The sequence below is a fragment of the Erpetoichthys calabaricus genome, chromosome 9, assembly GCF_900747795.2.
Source record: "Erpetoichthys calabaricus chromosome 9, fErpCal1.3, whole genome shotgun sequence".
In the NCBI taxonomy this organism is placed as follows: Eukaryota; Metazoa; Chordata; class Cladistia; order Polypteriformes; family Polypteridae; genus Erpetoichthys; species Erpetoichthys calabaricus.
Genome location: NC_041402.2, coordinates 187547148 through 187573489, shown reverse-complemented (window position 1 = coordinate 187573489; position 26342 = coordinate 187547148). Strand labels below are relative to the sequence as shown.

At 42.5% G+C, this 26342-nt stretch overlaps 1 protein-coding gene across 2 annotated transcripts in view; it reads left to right on the top strand.

Annotated features, from left to right (window-relative positions):
- The window catches only part of kmt2a (lysine (K)-specific methyltransferase 2A), a 58243-nt gene that overhangs the window by 14311 nt on the left and 17590 nt on the right, over positions 1–26342 (top strand). For both annotated transcript variants that reach the window (XM_028808642.2, XM_028808641.2), the window contains exons 3-13: positions 20140–23177; positions 23304–23481; positions 23573–23807; positions 23896–23960; positions 24745–25125; positions 25207–25280; positions 25382–25507; positions 25585–25698; positions 25781–25927; positions 26019–26114; positions 26207–26327. In XM_028808642.2, coding sequence (XP_028664475.1) covers positions 20140–23177; positions 23304–23481; positions 23573–23807; positions 23896–23960; positions 24745–25125; positions 25207–25280; positions 25382–25507; positions 25585–25698; positions 25781–25927; positions 26019–26114; positions 26207–26327 — 4575 coding nt within the window. The remainder of the gene's footprint in view (positions 1–20139; positions 23178–23303; positions 23482–23572; positions 23808–23895; positions 23961–24744; positions 25126–25206; positions 25281–25381; positions 25508–25584; positions 25699–25780; positions 25928–26018; positions 26115–26206; positions 26328–26342) is intronic.

Sequence of the window (26342 nt, the reverse complement as noted above, 5' to 3'; positions counted from 1 at the left end):
CTTAAAGTCTCTCCTCATTTGTTAATGGCAGTGGTGATGGTTCTTAATACCACTGTTGACTTTACATGGTTGAAATATTCTGCTATATTTTATTAAATATATTAGTACACCATTTGTTTCAGAATATTTTTTTTCTTGTATTCCTCCTCCAAACCTAGATGCGTCTAATGGTCAGGTGCCTCTTAAGGAGCGAAAAATATGGTAATTAGCAGCAAAAACAGGTCACTCATTAAGGAAAGGGTTAGAATGAAAACCTGCAGCCACGGTGGTCCTCCAGGACTGGACTTGGCGACCCTTGGATTAGGTTGAATGGTGACCCTAAAATGTGAGGATGGCTTATCTGGTTGGTGTGTCCTCCTTCTGTCAGGGCTGGCTTCTGATTTGTATCTGATGCAACGAGCACAGTCTCTGGCTTTCCATGACTCTTTAATAGAAATGTTCATGTCAGAAGTGGGTTAATTACAGTAAAAGCTATAGCATTCAAAATGTAGAACTGTGTATAAAACGGCACTGACGCGAACACTGAATGTGTTTGTTCATCTTTGTGAGGATTCCAAGTGTACATTTGACTGGTAGCCATACTTTGGCCTAATAAATGCATAATCAAAAAGTAACTTGTAGCTTTGAGCACTGCATTTCTTTGCCATTCTGTAAATGGCTGTGTGATTTGAAGTATCTTCTGTGATAAATGTTGCCTGAAGTTGTTTTATAACCACTTTAAATGCACTGTTTATTAAAAGGTCATGACCCAACATTGCAAACATTAAACCAGTGGAGGCAGAAAAGTGCACTTGTGTAATCCAGGTGCTCACTGCTTACTTTACATGCAGGTCAGTTCTTACTGTAAACATGTGCATAATACCTGCATGGAATATTTTTATTTTTTGCACAGAGGCTGATGCTTTTTGACTGTAAAAGGTGTTGTTGACACATACATTGGAAAGTACAGGGTTATTCAAAAAGATTCATCCAATTTCAAAATGATTTATTTCACTTATAAATCATTACAGCACAATGCAGTAAATTGTAAATGGTTTAGGTGAGCATAAAGTTTATTATGTAATTTTACAAGTACTCAATATGACCTCCACCAGCTGTACAGACAACATCACTGCGATAGTCACAGTTATGACGGATTTACTTTTATTGAAGTGGAGGACGCAAAGCACTTTCTGCTCAGTGGTTGCCATCTCCTCGCAGACTGAAGGTAGCCATCGTCTGGTGACAGTCAGAAACTCTATGACCCCCTCTTTCAATTGGTATGTGGTTGGTTCGTTCCTAGGCCCCTCACAGTTGTAAAAATATGGCCCTTTGAAATCGGATGAATTTTTTTGAATCGCCTTGTATACTTACTCTTGTGTTGATATCATTAACCCAAAAACAATCAAAACGTAGAATCCCTCCAGAATTAATTTCATGGAAATGAAGCCCAAGTCAAAGAAGAGCTGGCATTTGCTGACCTTCCATTCCAGTCTGTGGCTGTATAAAAGGTAGCACACTGTTGTCTATTGTTAAACCCAATCAAAACATAAATTATGTGAACAAATTGTTTTACACATTTCTGTTCAAAGCCCAATCAATATTGCAACATTTACAAATGTAGAAGAAAACTTATCTTCTGACTCGAGTGTGAGCCCTGATTCTTTGGACATTTCCTCAGTTGCCCTGTTGTCCTCCTACTTACCAGATACATTAAAGAAGAAGAGGAACATCCATCCACTTCATGTCCTGGTCTCATTTTTCTGAAACTGCTTTTCCTGTTGAGGTTCACAGTACCAACAGGCCAAGCAGATCAGCCCAGACTTCCCCATCCCCAGCTGCAGATTCCAGCTTTTCTTGGGGAATTCCCAGTTAAAAGATACAATCCCTCCAGTGTCTCTTGGGTCTGCTGCAGTGGAGCTGCCTAGGGGATGTCCTTACAGAATGCCTAAACCAACTCAACTGGCTCCTCTCAATCTGGAGGAGCAGCAACTCTGTGCTGAGGCAATCTCTAATCACTGAGCATGTCAACTTATCACAGAGCGTCAGCCAATCCACCCTGCAAAGTTACCTCATTTGTGCTGCTTTTACTGTCCATCTGATTTTTTTTCAGTAATTACCCACAACTCCTACCCATAGGCAAGGACAGGGATGCTGAATGACTGGTAAACAGTTATGTGTTTAGACTCTGCTGCCATTTCATCACCATGGACTGGTACAGTGCCTGTAGAAATGCTGCTTCAACTCCAATCCTCATGTTGATTCCTCATTCCCTTTTTTTCTATTACTTGTAAACAAGATCCCAAGATACTTGAAATCCTCCACTAAAGGCAGCTGTTCCCCTTCTTCACATGGAGAGGGCAATTCACTCTTTTTTTTTACAGACTTGGAGGTGCTAATCCTCACCCCAGCCTCTTCACACTCTGCAATGAATTGCTTGAGCGCGTGCCAAAGGTCACAGTCAGATGACGCAAAGAGGACATCATCATCTGCATAAAGCAACAATGCTACCTCTAGCCTTCCCAACTGGACATCCTCCGCAGCATCTTGATATCCTGTCCATGAAAACCACAACCTAACCCTTCGCTGAGTCTGTCACCCTTCGTGAAGAAATGCATCTTGCCTGCAAATATTTGGACCCAACTCTCAGTGCATTCGTATAAGGAATGAATATCACGCCAGAGTGGCCCTGTTACCCCATATTCCTGTAGCATATACAGAGGGACACAGACATACAGTATACTGTATTCATTATCATGCAGGACAAAACTCCATTAAGGTCCTGTTTCTTCACAGTTGCCTGGTGTGGTGTTAGGCTTAACTGTCCAGAAACTATTTGAAATTTAAGTATTTAATGGGAAGATATGTGCCAAGCATGCTTTTGTTTTCTATTCTCACTTTAAGTATGCCTAAAAAAAGCTACAAATACCACAAAACTGAGTAGTTCAGTTTCATGTTTAAGTAAGAATTGACATGTCTAAATGCAACATCTATGGAAAGTACATGGAAATTTTATAGGGACAAGGATCAGGTTTGAAATTCACAGCCATGAGTCAGCTGTGCCACTTTGCACTCAGTCTCTACACCCAAAAACTTAAAATAGAGATTCAGAAAAAGTTTGTATAGATTAAATTTATACACAGTTGTGGTGAAACAGATGTTCCATAAAGCAGATGATGTAGTAAGGCTAAATAAAGCAACATGTTACAAAAATGTATTAAATGTTTTTTTTTTTTTTTCTTCCTGTTGCTTAGTTGTGATGAGTTTTTTTTTTTTTTTTTGGCTTTAACATCAAGCATTGCTAATTTGTGATGGCTGTTTTAGTTTCATGAAGAGTAAGAGGTCACCCATGAGATAATGCTTTTTTGGTGTGATCTGGTTGAAGACCTGGTAGTGTCTGAGTTGGCATGTACTGAAAGCAAATTCACATCTGACTGAAGCATGCATTGCTCTGTGATAACGGGAGAAAACTACTTTGGGGTAGAAAGTGATGAAATATCCCCTTCCAAATGTGAAGTAAGATGGTATTCACCACACAAAGCACAATATCCAACCATGACCATCAATTTTTCCTGCAATATTTCTGGGAAAAACACCTGTATCAAACAGTGTATATATACTTCATTGCCATTTCTAAATCAGTTACAGGGAATTTGAGTTGAAGAGCCTCCTACACATCAAACCTACAAGATAAGGGTAAGGCCCTTAACCTGAAAGTTGCTTCAGGGGTGCTGTACAATGGCCGATTCTGTGCTTTGACCACCAAAGGTCATGCAAAAAGACAGTTTTCCCCTTGGGGATTAATGAAGTATATAATAATAAAAAAAAAGAGCAATTGTAACTATTATTCCTGAACAGCCCACAAGTGACCAATTTTGTAAAACCACATACACAATCATGAAATTATTATCGATCATTCTTCAGCCCAACATGTTTAATTTATGTATCTGATGGCTTGTGGATAATTACGTTTTTGAACTTTGTTCACCCTAGTCTTCATTGATCAAGCAGAAGGAGAGTTTACCAGGGATGAGCAGGCTGTGGTAATGGGTTCATGCTTCTCCCTGTAGTACTAGGGTGTTGTACTGTGTTAGCCATTATGAATGTAGAGAAAAGCCAAGCAAAATGACATCTTTTATTGGCTAACTAAAAAGATTACAATATGCAAGCATTCAAGGCAACTCAGGCCCCTTCTTCAGGCAGGATGCTTCTCCCTGAAAAGTTAGGATGAGTCCACAGTAAGGAAGTAACAACCATTAATTTTCCGAAGCGGTGCATATGAGACTCCATAGCTGCTTTCTGTCCTCTGCAAAGAATATTACCCTAACAACCTGTGGCGGAGAAGATCAGAGCACTTTCAGTAATGGGCTTATAGGACATTCTTACTGGTTCCTATGAAGCTCTGAATTTGGTTAACTTTCTCGACCAAAAGCAGATGTTTTGAACTTCTGTTTAAAAGAACCAGAAATTGCCCACTATGTCCATTGATGTATAATAATTGAAGGATCTATTTCTTCACTTAACGTACACCAGTTCTTAAAATCATAAACCATATTTAGCCAACACAATTTCGTCACTTCTGTTACTTTGCTGTTGTAAATAAGCTCCTCGTAATATTTGAGGAGACCCACAACAATGACATTATCTTTGTGGGAATTGTGGTCATTCATGTATAACAGTTAAAGGAATGGTGCTAAGACACAATCCTGTGGGGTACTTGTATGCAGAGAGAAGGGGTTTTCTTCACCTTTATAGCTGGCTTCCTTTCAGAAGGAAAGTATCATAAAGACCAAATATAAAGAAGAGAATTTATTTCCTTCCATCTATAATGATTACATGGTGGCTAAATTTGAAATCAAACTAGAAGATGCACAAATACTCCCCAGAGTAAAGAATTCTAATTTGTGTAAAGCAGGCTTTATGGTGACTATATTTAGAAAATAAAGACTTCACTACCATAGGTAGATGAGATCATTTCAGAGACCTCCAGAACCAGGCCCATAATATATCCCAGAAAGTAGTAAAATTAAAAACCTAATGAAATTGCCCATCTGAATGAACAGCACCAAGAAGTTATGTATTAAAACACTGGTTACTGTTTTAAAAAATGTGCATTACACAATCATAGCACTAACTTCAGGACTGCAATCTAAGGTTATTTGAAAGCCCTGACCATATGACGGTTATATGGACCAAACACTGAAATATACAGTGGATTCAGAAAGTCTTCAGACCCCTTCACGTTCTGCACACTTTATTGTGTTTGTAGATATATTTTTAACTGGATAAATTAGCCCATTTTTGACCATCACTCTACATTCAGTATCCCATAATGACAGAGTGAAAGTGTATTTTCAAAAAGATTTGAAAATGTATTAAAAATAAAGTTAAATCTCTTTTTCATCAAGGCATTCAGAGTCTTTGCTGCAACACTGCGAATGTTTTTCAGGTGCATCCTGTTTGCTTTAATTGTCCTTGAGATGTGCCCAGAACGTGCCTGGAGTCCACCTGTGGTAAAATGAATTGATTAGACATTATTTTGAAAGGCACATGTGTACCTGTGTATAGACTGTCATAAGAACATAAGAAATTTGTCAAACGACAGTGAAATTCAATCCATCAAGTCCATGTATTTAGCTAATAGTTCAGCTGTCTCAGTATCTCCTCCAGATTCTTCTTAAAGGTTGTTCAGGTTTCTTCTTCAACTCCATGGCATACATCAGGGCAGCGGGGATTAAACCATTTGTAAAGCTTTGAGTGTTTGAGGGGCATCAATAGTTGTGAATGGAAGAAGTTTGGAACCATCAGGGCTCTTCCTAGAGTTGGCTGTCCAGCCGAACTGAGTAGCTGGACAAGAAGGCTGCTAGTCACGGAAGTGATCAAAAATCCACCGGTCATTCTAAGAGAGTTTCAGAGGTCCTCTTCTGAGATGGCAGAACTTGTTGAAAGGTTGACGATCTTAGTTGCACTCCATCAGTCAGGTGTTTATGGTAGTGTGGCTAGACAAAAGCCAAACTTGAGTAAAAGGCATATGACTGCGTGCTTGGAGTTTACCAAATGGCATTTAAAGGACTCCAAGATAGTAAGGAAAAAGATTCTTCGGTCAGATGAGCAAAAGTTAAACTCATTGGACACAAATCCAAGCGCCATGTCTTGCAAAGGCCAGGCACTGCTCATTCTCTCGCCCAGTACCAATTTTGGTGGCAGCGTGATGTCCTGGGAGTGCTTCTCTGCAACATGGACAGGGAGACTGACCAGAATTGAGGGATCGATGAATACAGAAGAATGCACACAACCAGAAAGTGAAGGAGGGGTCTGCATACCTTTTGAATCCACTGTATAGTAGAACTGTTTCTCCCACAAGACATAATTGGGAGATGTTAATAAGGTAGATAAAAAGTTTTAACCTTAATGCAGCTTTCTAACCTAAAATCAAAAAATATGACATAATGTACCAACTGTTCTGAAATAACTGCCATGTAGCTATCTTGAAATATGTTAATTACCTACTTACCATTTTTTACTCTGAGAAGACGAGGAGTCTTTTATTGTGGCTGAATCTTTTGAAGTGAGGTACATTTTAATTAAACGTGAAGAAGGAATAGGAGTGCTGAGCAGGATTTTCATTGCCTCCTTCTGAAAAAAAAACTTCAAACACTTCTTGCAGAACTTCATCAGTAGCTAGCTAGAGTTGTGCCAAGCTAACTTGGAAAGCTGTGTGTAAAGCCTCACATGTGCAGTCTGGTGTATGATGATCTTTAAGTTTGTTAACTTTTGTTTACTTTACCGTAAAATCCATTTACATTTTTCTCATTAACATTCAGTCCTTTCATATAGTACTTGAAATTTTATATTCTCAAAAACAGTATTGTTATATTTATTATTTAGCTGACACCTTTATCCAAGGCACCTTACTTGGTCATACAGTATCAGTAGCTGAATTTGAACCCACAACCGTAGGGTTTGACGTCCAAAGTCTTAACCTCTATGCCACACTGCCTGTCTAGCTATAGTGGCATAATTGTGATCTACTGAGAGACGTTCCAGTTATTTTTTTTGGAGTCCACGACATATTTTTGGGAATAGTTTCATAATGAGATGTTGCTGCAAGTAACCATTGCAGCATATGCCAGATAGCATGGAGCGAGGCACCATACATTACGTACACTTAGTCAGTGTTGAGCACGTTGTTCATTTGTACTGTTCCTGAAACTGATAAATTGTGAATTCTGAAATTTATTTCAGATGAAGGCTTGGGACCCTGTAGAAATATTAATCTTTACCTGAATTTGCAAACTCGGGTAAGGATGATTTTGGAATTCTGAAGGTACCATGCTATATCCAGTAAATCTCTTCCTCTTTTACAGCACAATAGAATGGAGAGTTATATCCACAAGGTAGAAATAATTTTGGGTTTTAAGTCAACTGATAGACTCATATGTTGTCCTTTTGGTGGAATTTCAAACCCTCCAGCTAAATGGAGTTGTTCCTTTTTTACCTGCAAAATATTACACTTATATGATACTAGCTGTGTAAGCCCATGCTGTAAAAAGCCCGGAGTCCTAGAAACTTGAAATCATCGGAAAAAAATTGAAATGTAGAGATGTCAGGTAATTGAAAGGAACTACTCTGGGCATCTCTCTCCTAGGAGGATTAGTTTTGCCGACATGCTAGCATCGTTTGTGCATTAACGGTGGGAGGAAAAGTAAAAGGGATACCATTTTGGCGACGTTAGCGTCGAAGCGACTTTCTCTTTCTTCGGAGGTCTCGTTTTGCTGTTCGTGCTGGTCTCGCTTATGTTATTAGCGGCTAAGCAAGTTTTCTGTTTCCTTGGAGGCATAGCCCTTACTCCAACTCCACCTTTCACATCTGGGCCGGACAGACACACACATTTCCAAGTGTAGACATTTATATATAAGATGTAAAAATAATGGATCAAGATATGGATTTTTATTAATAGATACCAGGCATGTGTTGTGACACTTGCTGATCTTAATTATGTCTAAAAGCCTTATGCTAGCAAAGTGTTTGATTGTTAGTTTTAAATCCACAGTACAGGTCTGAAGTCTTTGCCTAATCCAACCTACGTATTCTGAGTTTCTGTAGATGAAATCCTCAGATCCGTTTGCTGTTTGTTTCTGCTGAACTATCACACAATCCTTGATGTTTGTCTGAGCATTCCAAGCATCTCTCTTGTGGGGTATTTGTGACCATGACATCCTGAATTCTTATATAGAACCACAGTCAAGAGACAGGCTGCAGAATTCCGACATTTCTTGAAAATGACTCAATGAATGGCTGACCTTCAACATTGATGATGTGATGCAGATTGTAATGTAAAATAGAAGAGTGATGTTACCTGAGATAGCAGGCACTACATAGATTGGTTATGGGTCAGCTGAATTCATTGATCATGAACAATTAGTAGTGGTCAATGTCTGTGCACATTGGATGCACAGGAGTGGTGACTATGTGGCTAAGGATCTGCGCTGGTATCTGGAAGTATGCCGGTTCAAATACTGTTATTGCCAGAAGGGATCCTACTCAGCTGGGCCCTTGAGCAAAGCCTTTAACTAGAAAATTGTTCCACGGGCACTGTACAATGGCTGACCCTGCGCTCTGACCCACCAAAGGTCATGCAAAAAGACAGTTTCCCCTCAGGGATTAATAAAGTGTATCAAATATTAAAATGCCTAGATTGCGGACTCTTGAAATGAAGCATCTCCATATCCAACACTCCAAGGACAATTTAATAAGGGTTTTATAACTTGGGGAGAAAACTTGGATAAATCACTTTGACCCAGAATCCAAACAACAATTAAAACAATGGAAGCGTGGTGAACATCCAACACCAAAGAAATTTTAGTCCCAACCAGTGCTGGTTCAAGTGTGTCATTTTTATGATGTGTAGTCCTTATTAAAAGCATGCCCCCAGAAGGCCCACATAACCAAGCTGCTTTGGAGTTTGTGCCAAAAGAAAGGTGGCAAAGAAATCTATTTACCATCCTCCTCCTCCTTCACAGTAATGCCCCCCACTGTGAAACGGTGGATCCGAAGAGATGCCACACACCCTGGTCTCCAGACCTTTTTGTTTTCCTTCAGTCTCATTACCTCTGACTTGGAATTGAAAGTGTCTGGCAGTTACTAATACTGGAGTGTTATTTTTCCGGCTTTCTTTCGTTGTTGCAAAGTCACAAGGCACTTGTCTTTTTTTAGAATCCTGAAATTTATCAAGGTGTCTGGGTTTTTAGCATGCAGAGCAAGGATCCCTTTTAGCTCCTACATTGATTATCACATTAGAATGCAAGCTACCCATGTGATGGCTGCTGCTTGGATAAGATTACTACTGTTAAGACTCAGATTATTTTATTTTCACATCTTCACTGTGGTTGACATCTGAACTAAATATGAAGGACTGTGGATGACGATGCCAGCATAGCGATCTACAGCGCCACCACCACCCAATCAAAACACCGTAATGTCCCTACATTGATGGATTAAAGGCCAGAAGTCCTCATGACCGTCATCAAGTTCTTCCATGTGAACCCTGAATACTATGAGGACTGATTGGGGTCATTTATGTTTGGTAGAATGCCTAGAGGGGGCTGGCTGGGTGGTCTCGTGGTCTCAGAACCCCTGCAGATTTTTTTTTTTTTTTTTGTCCTCCCTGGCCATTGAACCTTACTTTTATTCTATGTTAATTAGTGTTCCCTAATTTTATTTTCTTATTTTATTTTGTCTTTTTTCTCTTTCTTCATCCTGTAAAGCACTTTGAAATCCATCATTTGCATGAAATGTGTGACAGAAATAAAGGTTGTTGTTGTAGCTACAAAGCTGTTTATCAGCAAGCCTGGAAATCACATATGCAGCCTTTTGGGGATGAATGGGATAAAAACTGAAGTTGAGCTCTTTTTCTATGAAGACTGATAACACTCTAGCCTCAGCTCCTGTTTAGCATGGTGAATTTTTTTAGCCGAATTAATTTTTTTATCCATTTTTTTTAATCCTTCAGTGAAAAATTGTCAGTTATTCTGTGTGTGTGTGTGTGCGTGTGTGTGTGGGTGTTTTAGCAGGTTTAAAACCATTTTAAATCGGGTTGCTGAGGTTAATAGTATAGCCAGTTCACATGGCTACTATCAAGCTTTTACAGGCAGTAATAATAGTATTTTTGCAGGATTTGTCCATTAAAGACACTTGAGTATAAATCTCTTAATAGAAGTCACTAATTTTAGAAGAGTTTGGTTCTGATAGGATATCATTTGGAGAGATGGATCATAGTATTTTTAAGGAAATAAGTTGGCAATCAAAACCTTGAGTAAGAAAAGTTCATGGGTTCATGGTATATCTTGTGTAAGGGGTTTTTGTTTATGTCTGTAAGATCAGATATCCTCTATATGTGAAGTATATTCTGTGTGGACTCTGGGGGTGCCAGTTACTCTGAACACCAGACACCACTTCCTCAGATACAGCTTCAAGTTAAAATAAATCTATTTTATTTTATAAAGATACCTTGATAGGCTTTCAGGTTGGTCCACACTGTCTAGTATAAGATTATCAGTGCTTTTCCATCTCTTTCCACTCTTCCTCAAGTGTTGTCCTCTTCCTCCTGACTGCGACTCACAGATGCTGATGAGGTGGCTTCTTGGAAGTATTTCCAGGCCAGGCGGAAGCCCCCTGACGTAGGGATAGTGTTCCCGTGGCGACATCCAATTACCCCAATAGGGTTACCCATTAGGACTACAACTTCTGCAGATAGACACATGGGAGTTTCACCAGAGGGATCCTGCCATCCTATGTATGTTGGGAATACATGGCTCCAAGAAGCAGTCTCCCTCTGTCCTTCTGTTATGACCTCCTGGTTGGGAAAGGTACCGGCAACTAACCTGTCAGGGATGTCTGTCCATCCATTATGGCATTTACATCTGTTGTTCTCACTGTGATGAATAAGAGCCCACACACAGGGGGACAAGTTAGCATATGAGAGAACTAAATTGTTACTAAGCAACAACAAAAATGCAGAATCCTATCCTATCAGCGATGAAATAAACAAGGCATACGTTTCTGTTAAATGACATTATGTATCCTTTAGTTCCATTTATTAATTAGTTTTGTTTTTTACTAAGCTGTACTTATTTCGTCTTTGACTTCTATTATTCAGGTTATGTTATTGCCTGCACTTGTTTAGTTTATGTCAACTGTTTGAAATCAGCTAATTTTCAGTAAACAGAATTATTTCTCAATTGATAGTTTAGTTTTTGTGGTTGTGTCCTTCTCCTGTAGAGTCAAATGCTGATACCGAAGGCATGGCACACAGTTACTAATAAAGTGGCAAATTGCTTCATGATGGTTGAACATACAAGTTAACTCTTTCGGCCGTGACATCCTATTATTAGTACATAAATATGCAGCCACTTTTGTAAAGCACAGGTATGCTTGCAGCCATTGGAACCAGGCATGCTACTATTAGTGCAGATTGGAGAGACTGGCGTACAGTCCACGTAAGACGGAAGAGAAACAAATAGTATTGAAGTATTTGGCAGCTATTGTATAATTAAAGTAATATTTTTTTTTTTTGTTTTTTTCATTTTTGAGCTTCCTAGACACCCCAAAGGTAGAATATATCACAAAATAAATGTTCTCATATAAACAGAAAATCCAGAGCCGAAAGGGTTAAGAATTCCACTCTGCTCTGTTTATGTGACAGTAAAGCTACTAACTACAGTATAGTTGAAACATAAGATAATCGGCCGCAAAACACAATGCTGAACAGAAAACACAATATGTATTATGTATTGACCTTTTGCCAGAGTGATATTTACATTAAATTATTAAAGTAAGTTAATTTACTAGCATTAGAATAAATTGGTAAGAACAAGATTTAGTTTATACTTGCACATAGGCCACTGGTCAGTCAACCCATCCTCGAACTCTGCAGTAATGCACCTTGACTAGCAAACACACAGGCCTCCAGTAGTTCACAGAGAGCAAGCTGAATATTTCCATTTTGTATGTGCTGGTTTGTATGTGGCTGGAAGTCATTTTGGCATAAAACTCAGAAGATGTTGCTGCTGGAGTTCTTTTTGACGCCATCACATTGTATAGCATTGTATTTTGCGGTCAGACTAATCGGTTTAGTGTGAGGTCAGGAGCACAGGTCAGTTTGTGTAGGCATTCATCTGCCTTTGTTGCACGTGCATTCTGTTTCTTGTACTTGACGCTCAACAGAAGGCACTGCTGTTCATCAGCAACGGACCTCATGCTCAACTGGTGTCGACGCTGTTCTTCTTCAGCAATGCACCATGCGCTCAGCAGATGTTGCCAGTGTTCTTTGCCTTTCTGCTATGTCACCTTCTTGAGCAGTTAGCTATCAGAAAGACGTGAACCCCAACTACTTCGCGGGGGTCATCACTTCCCCAATGTGTTGCGTCCCCAGCATGTATCAAGCCATAAGCTTTTGTTTAAGACCAAGATAAAGGTGCTATCTGTTTTCAGTTGTTCTCGACTAATTGTGTGTCCATCAGTGAAGCACCTCCTGTATTTGGCTTGATGGTAAATATGGTTGCTGCCCTCATTCTTTTTTCAGGTGATAATGGTATGTATCTGTCACTTTTGCAATCGTAAGGATCACATGGCTGTTATGGAATTTTATTATCTTTGTTAATATGAATCCTTTATGAATTCAGATAGAATTAAAAGCCCATAAAGTACATAATCTTTGTTTTACCCACCTCAAATGTTGGATTTTTTTTGAAACTGCTATAATGCAAGTTTGCTGCTATGCCTTTGCTAGAGGTGAAAGGTTAAGACAAATGTATATTGTAAATATATATTTTAAAGTGACTAGGCTAGCTTTGTTATTGTATAGATAAGCAAAGCAAACTCATGAACTGGGACTGGAGCCAAATGAAATGCTTCCTTTTAATAGCAAGTATTAGATCAGGACTAATTAATCATTTCTCTGGTCACCAACCAAAAAATATGTAACCGGCTTTGATAATTGTTTTAAAATACAGCCATTTATGATGTGAGGGGAATGGATATGGGAATGGGGACATAAACTCTTTATATTAGCATCTCGAAAACTCACAAGATTATTCATGACTTAGGGCCTTGAATCCATCAATATACTATACCAGGGGTGGAGAACTCCAGGCCTGGAGTGCCGCATTGGCTGCAGGTTTTCATTCTAACCCTTTTCCTAATCAGTGACCAGTTTTCACTGCTAATTAACTTTTTCCCCATCACTTTAATAGCCCTGTTAGAAGATTTCAGCCCTCTGAATGGATTCCTTTCTTCATTAAATGACAGCCAAGCAGAAATGAGATGTGAAACGAAAAAACAGAAAAACAACAGTTTTTGAAATGTGTGCTGTGGCAGAATGAGAACAGCAACAAGCCACGCAATTAAATAACTTTTTTAATTAACAGCAAGAATTGGCTTCTCGTTAAGAAAATGATTGGAGTGTAATTGGTTGGAGTTTGAAGCCCCAGTTTAGCTGGTCATCTGTTATCTCGTTACACATCTCATTTCTGCTTGGCAATCATTTAATGAAGAAAGGAATCCATTCAGAGGGCTGAACTGTTCTAACAGGGCTATTAACGTGGGGAAAAAGTTAATTAGCAGTGAAAACTGGTCACTGATTAGGAAAAGGGTTAGAATGAAAACCTGTAGCCACTGCGGCACTCCAGGCCTGGAGTTCTATAATAAAATACCTGCTAGTTTATAATTGTCTAATATGGTTCTCTTTTTCTTTCACACCTCAAACACCCGAGCATCGGTCACTTTGCACAGGCATTTGTTTATCTTTGTCTCACTTGTATTCTGTATACCACACTATGTGGTGGTCAGCAGATGGCACTAATGTTGTTCTTTTTTTCTCTTCTTATGATCTGCCTCTGCAATGTGCCCCACGCTCAGCTAATGTTGCCGATATACTTTTCCTTTCTGCCTTGTCACCCTGTCAAGCATTTGATTGGTGGTTGAGTCTTTCTTATAGTTAGTTTGTGGAGGTTACAGCCACCCAATTGTTTGGCTCTACCTGCGCACATCACGTCATATACTTTAAATTAAGAGCAAATCCCAGTGGTTTGCAAGTAATTGCATGATGAACGGATACAACCCTTAACATTTTATATATAAACTAGTCACAGTACCTGTCTAAGATTGCCTAGAGAATAATGTAAAAATATTTGCTCTTACCCTTATGTGTACATTCTGTGCTTCTCCTCCGTGTTCGTTGCGTCAGAACCTCTCTGCAGTCCATTTCTTGAGCACATTCCCCTAAAGCCTGCTTCTCAGCCTCTGTCATTGTTTTCGAGGTGCCATTCTCGCATCCTTTCCATTTTTATACATTCCATCTTTGAAGGTGACTCTCTCAGCATGCACTGGTACTCCTCCTGATTCGTCTCACACTCTCACATCTTCTTTCTTTGCATAAACAAAGCCAAACTGACCAATCCCATTGCTCTGAGGGACTGGACACCCAGACCTTAGTGTTTTATTATATAGTGTACATAGATATTTTCGCATTGTCTGATGTGCTCTTGATAATAATTCTTCCACTCTAAGATCAGCACTGTGGTGCAGAGGTAGCACTACTGCCTCACGTTAAGGAAACCAGGGTTTGTGTCCCTGGTTCTTCCGGCCTGGAGTTTGCATGTTCTCCCCATGTCTGTGTGGGTTTGCTCTGGTTTCCTCCTACGCGCCAAAGACATGTGGGTTAGGAGAATTGGTGATCCTAGTGTGTGGGTGTGTGTGTTTGTCCTGCGATGGACTGGTGCCCTGTCCAAGTAAGTGGGTTACAAAATGATTGACTGTCTCCCAACTTTATCATTTACATGCCAGTAGGGTTAACATGAACCTGAACAAAGAGACAAAGATGGCAAATGCTACCTAAATGATGAAGGAAATGTGAATTACTCCGTAACTGGCAATTTTAAAGATTGCTACACTTATTTAAAAAGTAATATGGATAGTCTCCTCCGCAGCTCTAGCAAGAGCATACTGTGCTAAATAAAAGGCCTTCATTCAATCTCAGTTTAAGTTTGGAGTCCAATAGTGCATCTCTTATATTGACAGATAGACGATAATTCCATAATTGAGACGACTGCATAACTATTCATCATACATTCCCTCAAGTAGCATACTCCCTAGAGGGATGTGAATGCTATGTTGATGCTTCCCTTGCATCACATTAACAGGACTTGCGCATCATTCAGGTGTGTGTATTGTAGTGTGAGTGCCGTTTGCCTTTTGGTTATAGCATACCAAGATTAATATTGCATTACAAGCAGTTTAATAGTACAGTATGTCATCTGAGCGTTGATAAATTATTCTTGCACCACTCCTTTGAAGTACATTTTTATTTTCCATACACGTACAGAAGTGATTGTGGTTTTGTCAGAATGTCAGATTTGATAGATATACACGTTTTAGGCATCCCTGAACACAGTTTGACCACTTTTGGAGTGATGCATATATGTCAGATTGAGAGTCTCCAAACGCAGTAAATCAAAAAGGAAGCCCTCAATATGAATGCAGCTAGGAACTGTAGAATGCTAGAAGGTTATTGATTTTTTTTTTTTATGACTGAAATCACTCTGGTAGATTCTTCCTCCGTAGGCATCACTTTTTCTGCTTTTGTGCAGGTGTCTGCCTCAACTGCATTAATACTCGAGAAGCACAATATCATGTTTTTTTTTTTTTTTATCATGTTGTAATTCTTCCATTTCACTTAACATAATAAAATATTACACACCAGTATGCAGGGTGGCAGGGTGGCGCAGTGGGTAGCGCTGCTGCCTCGCAGTTAGGAGACCTGGGTTCGCTTCCCGGGTCCTCCCTGCGTGGAGTTTGCATGTTCTCCCCATGTCTGCGTGGGCTTTCTCCCACAGTCCAAATACATGCAGGTTAGGTGCATTGGCGATTCTAAATTGTCCCAGTGTGTGCTTGGTGTGTGTGTGCCCTGCCTGGGGATTTGTTCCTGCCTTGCGCCCTATGCTGGACGGGATTGGCTCCAGCAGACCCCCGTGACCCTGTGTTAGAATATAGCGGGTTGGATAACGACTGACTGACACCAGTACGGTGCTGTGAAAAATCACAGATTTATATGCTGGACATTTTTGACCTTCATTAAATGCTTTCTCTTTTTTGGTCGGTAAAGTCTTTTCCCATATCAGGTTTCACTCTCCACAAAACTTAGTATCCGTGTCAGGCTGGCTGTTGCTACTGTTCACACTTTTTCAAACAAATTTATTTATTTATTTTTTTTTGCATCAGGATATATAATTGACATATTCCTGGAAAGATTTTTGGTTATTTCAACTATTTGTTGGATAATTGTGGGTATTTTGTGGAGTTTAATTTTAGAAAAGCGTGTTCACAGTGTTCTGAGATTTTGATGGCACATTTTCATTAACTTCTTCCAGTGATTTTTTTTCTTCTTTTTTTTCTTGCTTCTCTAAGACCCCACTGTATGTTTTTTAACATAATTGGAGCTCTCATTACAAGCAGTCTTGAGAGTAAGGCAGCAACAAACAGTGGATTGGAGGCCAGTACAGCATCGTCTTGCACAAGATATTATGTTTCAATCTTTTTTCTCTTCTCCTATGCTCGTGGGGGCCCCCCCAGGCAACTGCCCAGTGTGCCCATGCGTTAAGACGGGCCTGTCCCCAACCCTACCCCTAACCAGAACCCGTGCATCTCTGGGCACCCATGGAACCAGAAGCAGTCAGTCTGAATATGAGCAATATGTAGAGAGGGCTCATGAGGACCCTGCTTTTTCCAAACCTAACCCTAATTGGAGCACACAAAAGCAGAACTCGGTCCTTACTTAATAACAGTAACTTAAAAAACACAATCATATGTTTGCTTAACTTGGTATCCTTCATTTTAAAGGCAATCCCAAGTGCATTGTGGTACATTTTAAGCTATGTCCACAGTGCTACGTGATACTAAATCAGAGACGAATGCCAATGTCCACTTGTAACACAATAACAGATATTTATAGTTTGGTATAGTATTTATTGACAGCAAGTCACAACATACATAGGTTAGCATGGGCCCCTATTTTCGTGGGGCCCCCCAGGCAACTGCCCAGCGTGCCCATGCATTAAGACGGCCCTGGTAATACCACTAATGCTTTGTACCCTCTGAAGCAGTGGCATCCTTTAGAGCGCACATAAAACGCAACACTTCACAGTCCCAGACCCAAGCAAGTGCAGCACTAATTGGGATTTCTCGTGCCTTTTTTTTTTTTTTTTTTTTTTGCTAACCACACATTTGAGTAAATGTCAGTCTTGTTTATGTTCTCCTTCATTTTTACATTTGAAAGCTGCTCGAATTTGTACTGAGGATACATACAGAATGTTTTTGTCTGTTTATTTGTGGGTTTATTTCCCAGCCATTTAAAACATTTTGAATCTATACAAAAAGACACCTTTTATTGGCTAACTAAAAAGATTACAATATGCAAGCTTTCGAGGCAACTTAGGCCCCTCTTTCATGTAAGATGTATCATCTCGCCTGAAGAAGGGGCCTGAGTTGCCTCGAAAGCTTGCATATTGTAATCTTTTTAGTTAGATACTTTATTAATCCCAAGGGGAAATTCACATACTCCAGCAGCAGCATACTGATAAAGAAAATATTAAATTAAAGAGTTATAACAATGCAGATATACAGACAGACCCCATCCCCGGTGGAATTGAAGAGTTGCATAGTGTGGGGGAGGAACGATCTCCTCAGTCTGTCAGTGGAGCAGGACGGTGACAGCAGTCTGTCGCTGAAGCTGCTCCTCTGTCTGGAGATGATCCTGTTCAGTGGATGCAGTGGATTCTCCATGATTGACAGGAGTCTGCTCAGCGCCCTTCGCTCTGCCACAGATGTCAAACTGTCCAACTCCGTGCCTACAATAGAGCCTGCCTTCCTCACCAGTTTGTCCAGGCGTGAGGCGTCTCTGTTCTTTATGCTGCCTCACCAACGCACCACCGCGTAGAAGAGGGTGCTCGCCACAACCATCTGACAGAACATCTGCAGCATCCTATTGCAGATGTTGAAGGACGCCAGCCTTCTAAGGAAGTATAGTCGGCTCTGTCCTGTCTTGCACAGAGCATCAGTATTGGCAGTCCAGTCCAATTTATCATCCAGCTGCACTCCCAGGTATTTATAGGTCTGCACTCTCTGCACACAGTCACCTCTGATAACGGGGTCCATGAGGGGCCTGGTCCTCCTAAAAACCACCACCAGCTCTTTGGTTTTAGCCAATTAAAGGTGTCATTTTGTTTGACTTTTCACTACATTCATAATGGCTGACACGGTACAACACCCTAGTAAGTATCTATCTATCTATCTACTACAATCTATACAAAGGACAGTCCTATATTGTATATATATCTATACAGTATAGAGGCAGTTTTTTTTATTAGATTTTTGCATTAATACCTACTTTATCTGTTTGAAACTGACTAAAGAATTTACTTTGTGTTCTTCTATAAAACTTGAAAGCTTTAAGATTTTAGTTTTAGATTTAAGATTTCAGAATTTTAATATTTAAGATTTTGTTTTATTTATTTGGAGTTGACAAACAAACTTAGTGTGTTCTTCTGTAAAACTTGAAAGCTGTTGATTGGTCAGAAGTGAAACTTTTTATTTTGTGTTACCTTTTCTCTCTTATTTCGAATTGACCAAAGAATTTAGTAGTGGGAGTGAAATATGGAGGAATGTGACTATTTTTAGAATGTAAAATGAACGTTCAAGTACTTACGCCAGCGTACCTCTAAAAGACTTAAAAATATGCACCATTTCCAGAAAGATGCCTGTAGCTATTTTGGCTGGTGGAGGGCACAGAGTACCAGATACTGCCCATCCTTGTTGTTGTCAACAGTTTTAGCAGTTTATTTTATTATCTACTCAATAAGCAAGGCCTTTTGCCATTTTGTAATGCCAAATAACATCAGGCTGCTGCAAGAAGTCTTAGATGTGTGGGGTCCTAATCCAGGTATTTAAAATCCTCCTTCGTTCAGATTAAGGGTGAATCACATACTTTGGGACATAACTGGAAGTTAAAGGGGAGAAATGCATTTAACACCGAAGCCAGGGAGCACTTCTTTACAGAAACAAGCTACTGAAACATGGAATTGAAGCAGAAACCTTCACAACCTTTAATAAGAATCTGGAGAAGTTATTGGGACAGCTTAGCTATCAGTTAAACACATGAGCCTGATGGACTGAGTGGTCTCCTCTTATTTGTCAAATTTCTTATGTTCTTTTGAATGCACTGGATTTCTACAGGGTCCGGTGCCAATGATAAGAGTTATATTCCCATCATTTTCTTCACTGACAATCATGGTGATTATTCAACTCTAGAGTGGGTGTCATTTACAGTAACTGCAAGGCGTTGTTAACCACAGCTTCTGATATTTTTTATAATATTTTCACCTTATTACCAGACACTGCTGATTCAAGTATTCAGATACTGCTGGAAGACAAGTGGCATATGTCTGTGTCAGATTGTGCACCTCATATAAAATTACTCTAAATTCAGTTTGAAAACATATACTTGTTTAGCCTGCTTAATGTTTTGCTGTTTACACTCAAAAAAAAAAAAAAAAAATAGCTAACCTGTGTCACATATGAGTGAAAAGGTCACTTTTGGTTGCTGTGAGCCTAGTGTAGCAAGGGCAAGTGATTAGGCAAAAAGAGTCCAGAATCAGTTGGCGTGCCAACCAGGCAAAAGCTTTTTTTAATTCAAACAAAAAAGCATCAAAACCAAACACATGCTCAATTGCGCTATAGTTGTCGGCTTGATGCCAGCTAAATTGTTCTGGTGGCATTCTAAAAAGACTGTATGTCTAGTGTGGTCAGGTCCAAATGAGACAGCATCTTCCGGGAACATCTCCCTTTTATACTGGAGGAGTCGGGGCATCAGGGGGCAGTTACTCGAGGCTGTGAAGGGTGAAAATGATACAAGACTGTTAGCGGGAGCACCTCCTTTTGTCATGGGGTGGCACCACAAACCAAAGATGAGCTCAGGAGGCGATCCTCTGGCGCATATGTGTGACGGTAGCCCAACACTAGCAGTTTGTGGTTCCTCCCAGCCAAGTTTAGGCATTGTCCACACAGCAGCAGCTTTGATGCTCTTGACTGACTTTTGCTTGTCTCCAGTTTCAGGTAGAGTACGGCAAGTGCGGAAACCCAGAGGACGGCCACCAAGGGTCATTAAAGTTGCAAGGAATTCTGCTCTGCTGGACTCTCCTTCCAGTAAAGTGGATGTTGCTGCTGTCAGACATCCTCAGAGAAAGAAAGCACCTGGCCGCCCTCCTGCTTTAGGAGAGAAGAGAAGAGGAAGACCCCCTACCTCAGGTGCTTCAAAAGATGTCCAGCATCTTCACAGCCCTTCAGGGTCACAGGAAAAGCGGGAAACGGCTCTGCAGAGTGTTGGTGGATCGCCCAGGAAGGAAGTACAGGAAGATGTTAAGGAAAGAAAGCTGGCCAAGCGGGCGCTACACTGGACAGTCCATCAGCATGAAACTTCCAGACTTGGCCGCATCCCCAAAATCAAGCGGCTCCGTGCTGTCAAACTCGCGGCGCTCAAACCTCGCCTCAAAGCCATGGGCCGAAAGGGAGTGTCCATGCCTGCCACCCAAAAAAGACGTGGCCGCCCTCCCTCTAGTGAGCGTCTCAAAGCTGTGGTAACCGCAGCAACGTTTGGCACAGAGCAGAAGATTTCAAGGGTCCGCCGTGAGCGTGACCAGCATTCCAAACTGCGATCCTCCCCTTCTCCTGCCAGCACTGGGCCATGCTTAGTGCCTGCCTCCCCCACCAGGACTGGACGGGGCTGCTCTGTGGGTGTGCGGCAGAGCCCACGGCGTGTAAAGCCTGTCCGCATCGTCCCGCCTACCAAAAGAACTGATGCCACCATCGCCAAGCAACTGCTGCAGCGCGCCAAAAAAGGAGCGCAGAAGAAAATGATGGAAAAGGAAGCAGCCACTGGGGTGGCAGTTGGTGTGGAGCCGGGAGCGAGGAGGAGGAGGACACAACTGAAAAGCATCCGTCAGTTCATTATGCCCGTGGTCAGCACTGTGTCCTCACGCATCATTAAGACTCCAAAGCGCTTCATTGAGGATGAGGCAAGCTTTGTGTCGCCACCTCCACACGTCAAAGTGGCTCGATTAGAGACCGTGGCAACATCAGGTGTTCCTCCCTCCTCTTCTTCCTCCTCTTCTTCATCTTCTGCGGCTGCAGCAAGCTCTCCTCCTGCTTCATTGCCTCTCCCTCCCCCGCCTCCACCCACCAGTGGAGTCTTAGCTAGCAGCTGCGCCAGCAATGGACGCTTCAGCAGCAGTGCAGCCTCCTGTGGCTCCAGCGAAAAGTCCAGTGCCGTGTCCCAGCATTCCTCGCAGCTTTCCTCTGGAGAGTCCTCTCGTTCCAGTAGCCCTAGCCTTGACACTTCTACAGACTCCCAAGCCTCAGAGGGCACTCAGGGCTCACCTTCTTCACCAGGAGAGCGTGATGTTGTCTCCAGACCCCTCTCTCCACCTCCTGGACTTGAGGAACGGGTTGTGCGGAGCCGTCGCTTCCAGAGTGCAAAGAAAACTGCTGCATCTCCACCTCAGGCAGGCTCCCAACAGGCCTCTTCAACAGCCTCCTCCTCCTCTTCCCCACCACACCCGCCTTTGCTTGCCCCTTCCTTGCCTACGCAGCCTGCCACGTCTGCCTCATCTGCGGCCACTGGCATAGTGGAGCATCACTCCCACCACCCTCATTGGATCCTTCCACATGCTATTTCTCCATTTTTGCCCACATCAGCGGTGGTCTCCCCACTTCAAGAAAAGCGCAAGTCAATTCTTCGAGAACCCACATTCCGTTGGATCTCATCAAAGCACTCCCGTTCTGAGACTCCATACTTCTCCACCGCCAAATATGCCAAGGAAGGCCTTATACGCAAGCCCATCTTTGACAATATACGCCCTCCTCCTTTGACACCTGAGGATGTCGGCCTGCTGCCTCCTCCTTCAGGCGGTGCAGCAGGTTTTGCTGCCCCTGGCGGTGCGGCAGCAGCATCTGGCCGCCTCTTCTCTCCCCTCCACCATCACCATCATCACCATCACCATCATCACCACCTGCGCTTTGAGAGCCAGCATCATAAGCGTAGCCCTCTGCTTCGTGCACCTCGTTTCACTCCCAGTGAGGCCCACTCACGTATCTTTGAGTCTCTCACCCTTCCCTCTCCACAGTCCTCTGCCAAAGGCAGTCCAATAGCTTCATCTTCCCCACTGCAGTCCTCCTCTTCTTCCTCTTCTGCCAGCAGGTCACGACGGCAAAGACGTGTTTTCAGTCCCTTGCCAGCTCAGCCCCGCTCACCCTCTCACTCCATGCGGACACGAAGCAGCCGATCAGGAAATCAGAACAGCACCAATGCCAGGGAGCTCTCGCCACTGGCTCAGCACTCCAGTTCCCTGCCCGAGGCCCCTCTTGGCTCTCTGGTCTCTAGTGCCTTAACCTCGCCTGCCTTCAGCAGCTTCTCTCCAGCTGATGGAGTGGCAGAGCCTGGCGGCAGCCGGAAACATGGATCAGGAGTCAGCACCTCATCCTCTCCTCTGTACCCATTGTTTCCTGTGAGCAAGCGTGGCAAAGAGAGGGTGTGCAGCAAGGAGGCAGAGAGAGAAGCCCTGACCGAAGGGGACCGTGAGAGAGAGAAAGAGAACAAGCGTGATTCTGGCAGTAGGAAAGAGCGTGAGAAAAAAGGCAGAAGTGCAGTCCTTGATGTCCAGGGTGCTGTGGAAGGCAAAGAAAGCGAAGAAATCACAGCTGCAGTGTCACCTACGCAGAAGAAGCTGGGCCGTAAAAAGTCTCTGTCCACAGACCCTGAAGGGAATCTTGCATCTGAGCCGGCAGAAGCTGCTGCTGCCAAAAGTCGACTTTCCAGAAAGAGTAGAGGGGGTCCCCTCGAATTGGACGGTGGGAGCAAAGAGGAAAGAGGCCTCCAGCCTGTAGTTTCTGCCAGTCAGTCAAGCCCCCAGCCAGCAGCTCCAGCTGCCAAACAACCCACCGCTGCCTCCCTTGGCTCAATGCTGGCCCAAGCAGAGAAGCAGCAAGTGGCTGACAGAAGAGTGGCAAGTTTGCTGAAGAGGGCCAAGGCACAGCTGTATAAGATCGAAAAGAGCAAATCGATGAAGTTGAATGAGCAGCCAAAAGCACAGGTGAGGCAGCTGCTGTTTTGAGTCTCCGTTAAATGAACGGGATTTTTTATATCATGGGGCCCAGTTTTAATGCCAGAGCCAAACAAACTTCCTGCATCACATACTATCTGTGTTTGGTGTCAATAGGGACAAGAAAGTGATTCCTCTGAGACGTCCGTACAAGGTCCTCGTATAAAACACGTGTGTCGTCGTGCTGCAGTGGCTCTGGGTCGCAACAGAGCTGTGTTTCCAGATGACATGCCCACCCTTAGTGCCTTGCCTTGGGAGGAGAGGGAGAAAATCCTGTCTTCCATGGGAAATGATGGTGAGTGTCTTCTGCCTGGCCACATTGCTGCTTTTATAATGTTTCACTATGTGGGGGGGCTGTGCTCTGATCAGTGTTTTCTCTTTCCCAGATAAATCTTCAGTTGCAGGATCAGAAGAGGCAGAACCCAGCGCGCCTCCAAATAAGCCTTTGAAACCAATTACCCGCCACAAGACCCCTCAGGAACCCCTGGTTAAAAAAGGCCGTCGGTCCCGTCGCTGTGGGCAATGTCCCGGCTGCCAAGTTCCCGAGGATTGTGGGGTCTGCACCAACTGCTTGGACAAGCCAAAGTTTGGGGGGCGGAATATAAAGAAGCAGTGCTGCAAGTAGGGCTCTCTGACTTCAGTGGCCACCTTCTGTGGTGCCAGTGGCTGACAGTGTGACAATCTTCTTTGCTTTCCTCCCAATATACAGGATGAGGAAGTGTCAGAACCTACAGTGGATGCCTTCAAAAGCATTCCTACAGAAGGAGGCCAAAGGTGTGTGAGTCTTTCTCCCTGATTGCATTTAATGCTACATACATAAATATTTCAAAACAAAGAGATTCGCTTCTAGGATTTCTTTTTTAACACACCTGTATCTTTATATGCCTGGGGTAATGTCGTACTTTATACACTTTCTATCTACCATGTCCATGTGTTTAAAATCTCTGCAAGTATGGGATGGTTTTGTGTGACTTCTGCAGATATTTGCCTCTGTGGAAATCTTTGAATTTCTAACAATTCTCATGTCTTGATTCTAAAGGAATGTGGTTTAAAAAGTGACAGCTTTGGACAGATACTCATTTTGTTCTCTATTAGGGGTCCGACTCTCCCTTGGGTCCGTAGGAATCTTGCGTGTGTGTCTGTCTGAATCTGTGCAAGTCTGTTCTCCTGTGTGAAAGTGTGTCTTCACAAATCAGTGGGATTGTAAAACAATTCGCACCTACAATAGCCAGCAAGAAATTCTGTGACTGAGTCCACAGAAATCTGTGTCTTCACAATTTTGGGCAAGTCTGTAAAAGCTGATGTCCACACAAGTTTGCATATCTGCTTGAATGTGAATGCATGGACGAATCGCTCTCTGAGTCAGTGTACCCTCTTAAATTGGGACATACCTCTGAGTGTGCATTTCTGTGGCTTCCTTGCCTGTGCGTCCATACCTGCTTAGATCAGTGGAAGTCTCTGTGTGCCTGTAGTTGTAAAAAAAAGACTTCCAGGCATAGACTTATCCCAGTGTATATTCTTTTTCTGCTTGAACCCTATTTTTTTTTTCTATTTTCAGCATCTAAGAAGGAAAAAAAGAAGTACCGGGTCCAGGAAAAAGACTCTCAACATGTCTCAAAGAGCCAGTCCAGTGAAGCCAACCAAAAAACTGTTGTGACACCATTGGCCACCATTTCCAGAGAGGAGTCAACTCTTCGAAAGATTGAATCTCTCCCCTTAGAAGAAATGCCCCCCCAGCAAGAGTGTTCAGGGACACCTCAAGACACAGCTCTTCCAGCTGCCACGTTTCGAAAAGAACGCAAGCAGCAGCAAACTTCAGCTCCGGCTGAAGTGTCCATTGCTGCCCCCGAACAGCCCTCAGAATCATTAGATGAGGATGTGGAAAACTGCACAGCAAACAACAGTGAAGTGAAGAAGGTCTTGCCTATGGCAGAAACTGGTAAGTCTGACAACATCTGTGGAGTTAAGGTTAAGGTACACCACAGCTCGCATTGCTTTGACTCGATGCCCCTCTTTCCAGGCTCTGAGGCTAAACAGCTAAAGAAACAAATCCTTCGGTATAACCTGCCCTCTAAGCAAAAGCTCAAGGAAAAGGTAGGCGATTGCTGATAATACTTTGCATCCGTAACACACTCCCATGATGCTCTTTGGTTTGTCATGTATAGGCCTAATATTCTTTTTAAATGACCCTTTAGGAAAAGCTGCTGTCCTCAAAAGCCGAGAACAGTACTTTAAATGTGTTGGGCCCTTCCTCGAATGAAAACAACACCAAACACAAGGTGCCTTCAGATGGAGTGCATCGCATCAGAGTGGATTTTAAGGTGTGTATCTGGTGCCTTGGGTGGGCGTTTGGCTGGTGCAGATGCAAAGACCTGATGTTGTGCTCATCTTCCTGCAGGAAGACTACAGCTTAGAAAACATCTGGGATTTGGGAGGGTTGAGCATTCTGACATCTGTGCCAATCATGCCAAGAGTGGTGTGTTTCCTGTGTGCCAGCAGTGGGCATGTAGAGGTGAGTTAATGTTCTTATACGGCGTCCTTATACCAGCCTAGCAACTGGCTTCAGTGACCACATGTCCCTCTTCTGTCTGTAGTTTGTCTACTGTCAGGTTTGCTGTGAACCCTTTCACACGTTTTGTTTGGAGGAGAATGAGCGCCCACTGGAGGAGCAAAGAGAGAACTGGTGCTGCCGGCGTTGCAAATTCTGCTATGTTTGTGCACGCCAGCAGCAGGCGGCAAAGGTAGGCAGGTGGCATTAGTTTGTATTGTTCCAAGTACTGTTGGGCTCTCTTGTCGGAGGCAGTTTTTATATCTCTGTCTGCTTTGCCATAGCAACTCCTGGAGTGCACAAAGTGCCGGAACAGTTACCATCCTGAATGTCTAGGTCCCAACTACCCAACACGCCCATCAAAGAAGAAGAAAGTTTGGGTAACTGAAAAGTACCTGTCCCAGCCATCATTGATGTAACCTGCAAGGTTGGACACATTGTATAAGTAAGCCTGTTCTGTGTTTCTATGCAGATGTGTATGAAATGTGTTCGGTGCAAGAGCTGTGGTGCCACAACCCCAGGCAAAGGCTGGGATGCACAGTGGTCTCATGATTTTTCTCTATGCCACGAGTGTGCCAAACTCTTTGCTAAAGGTGAGATGCCCTTGG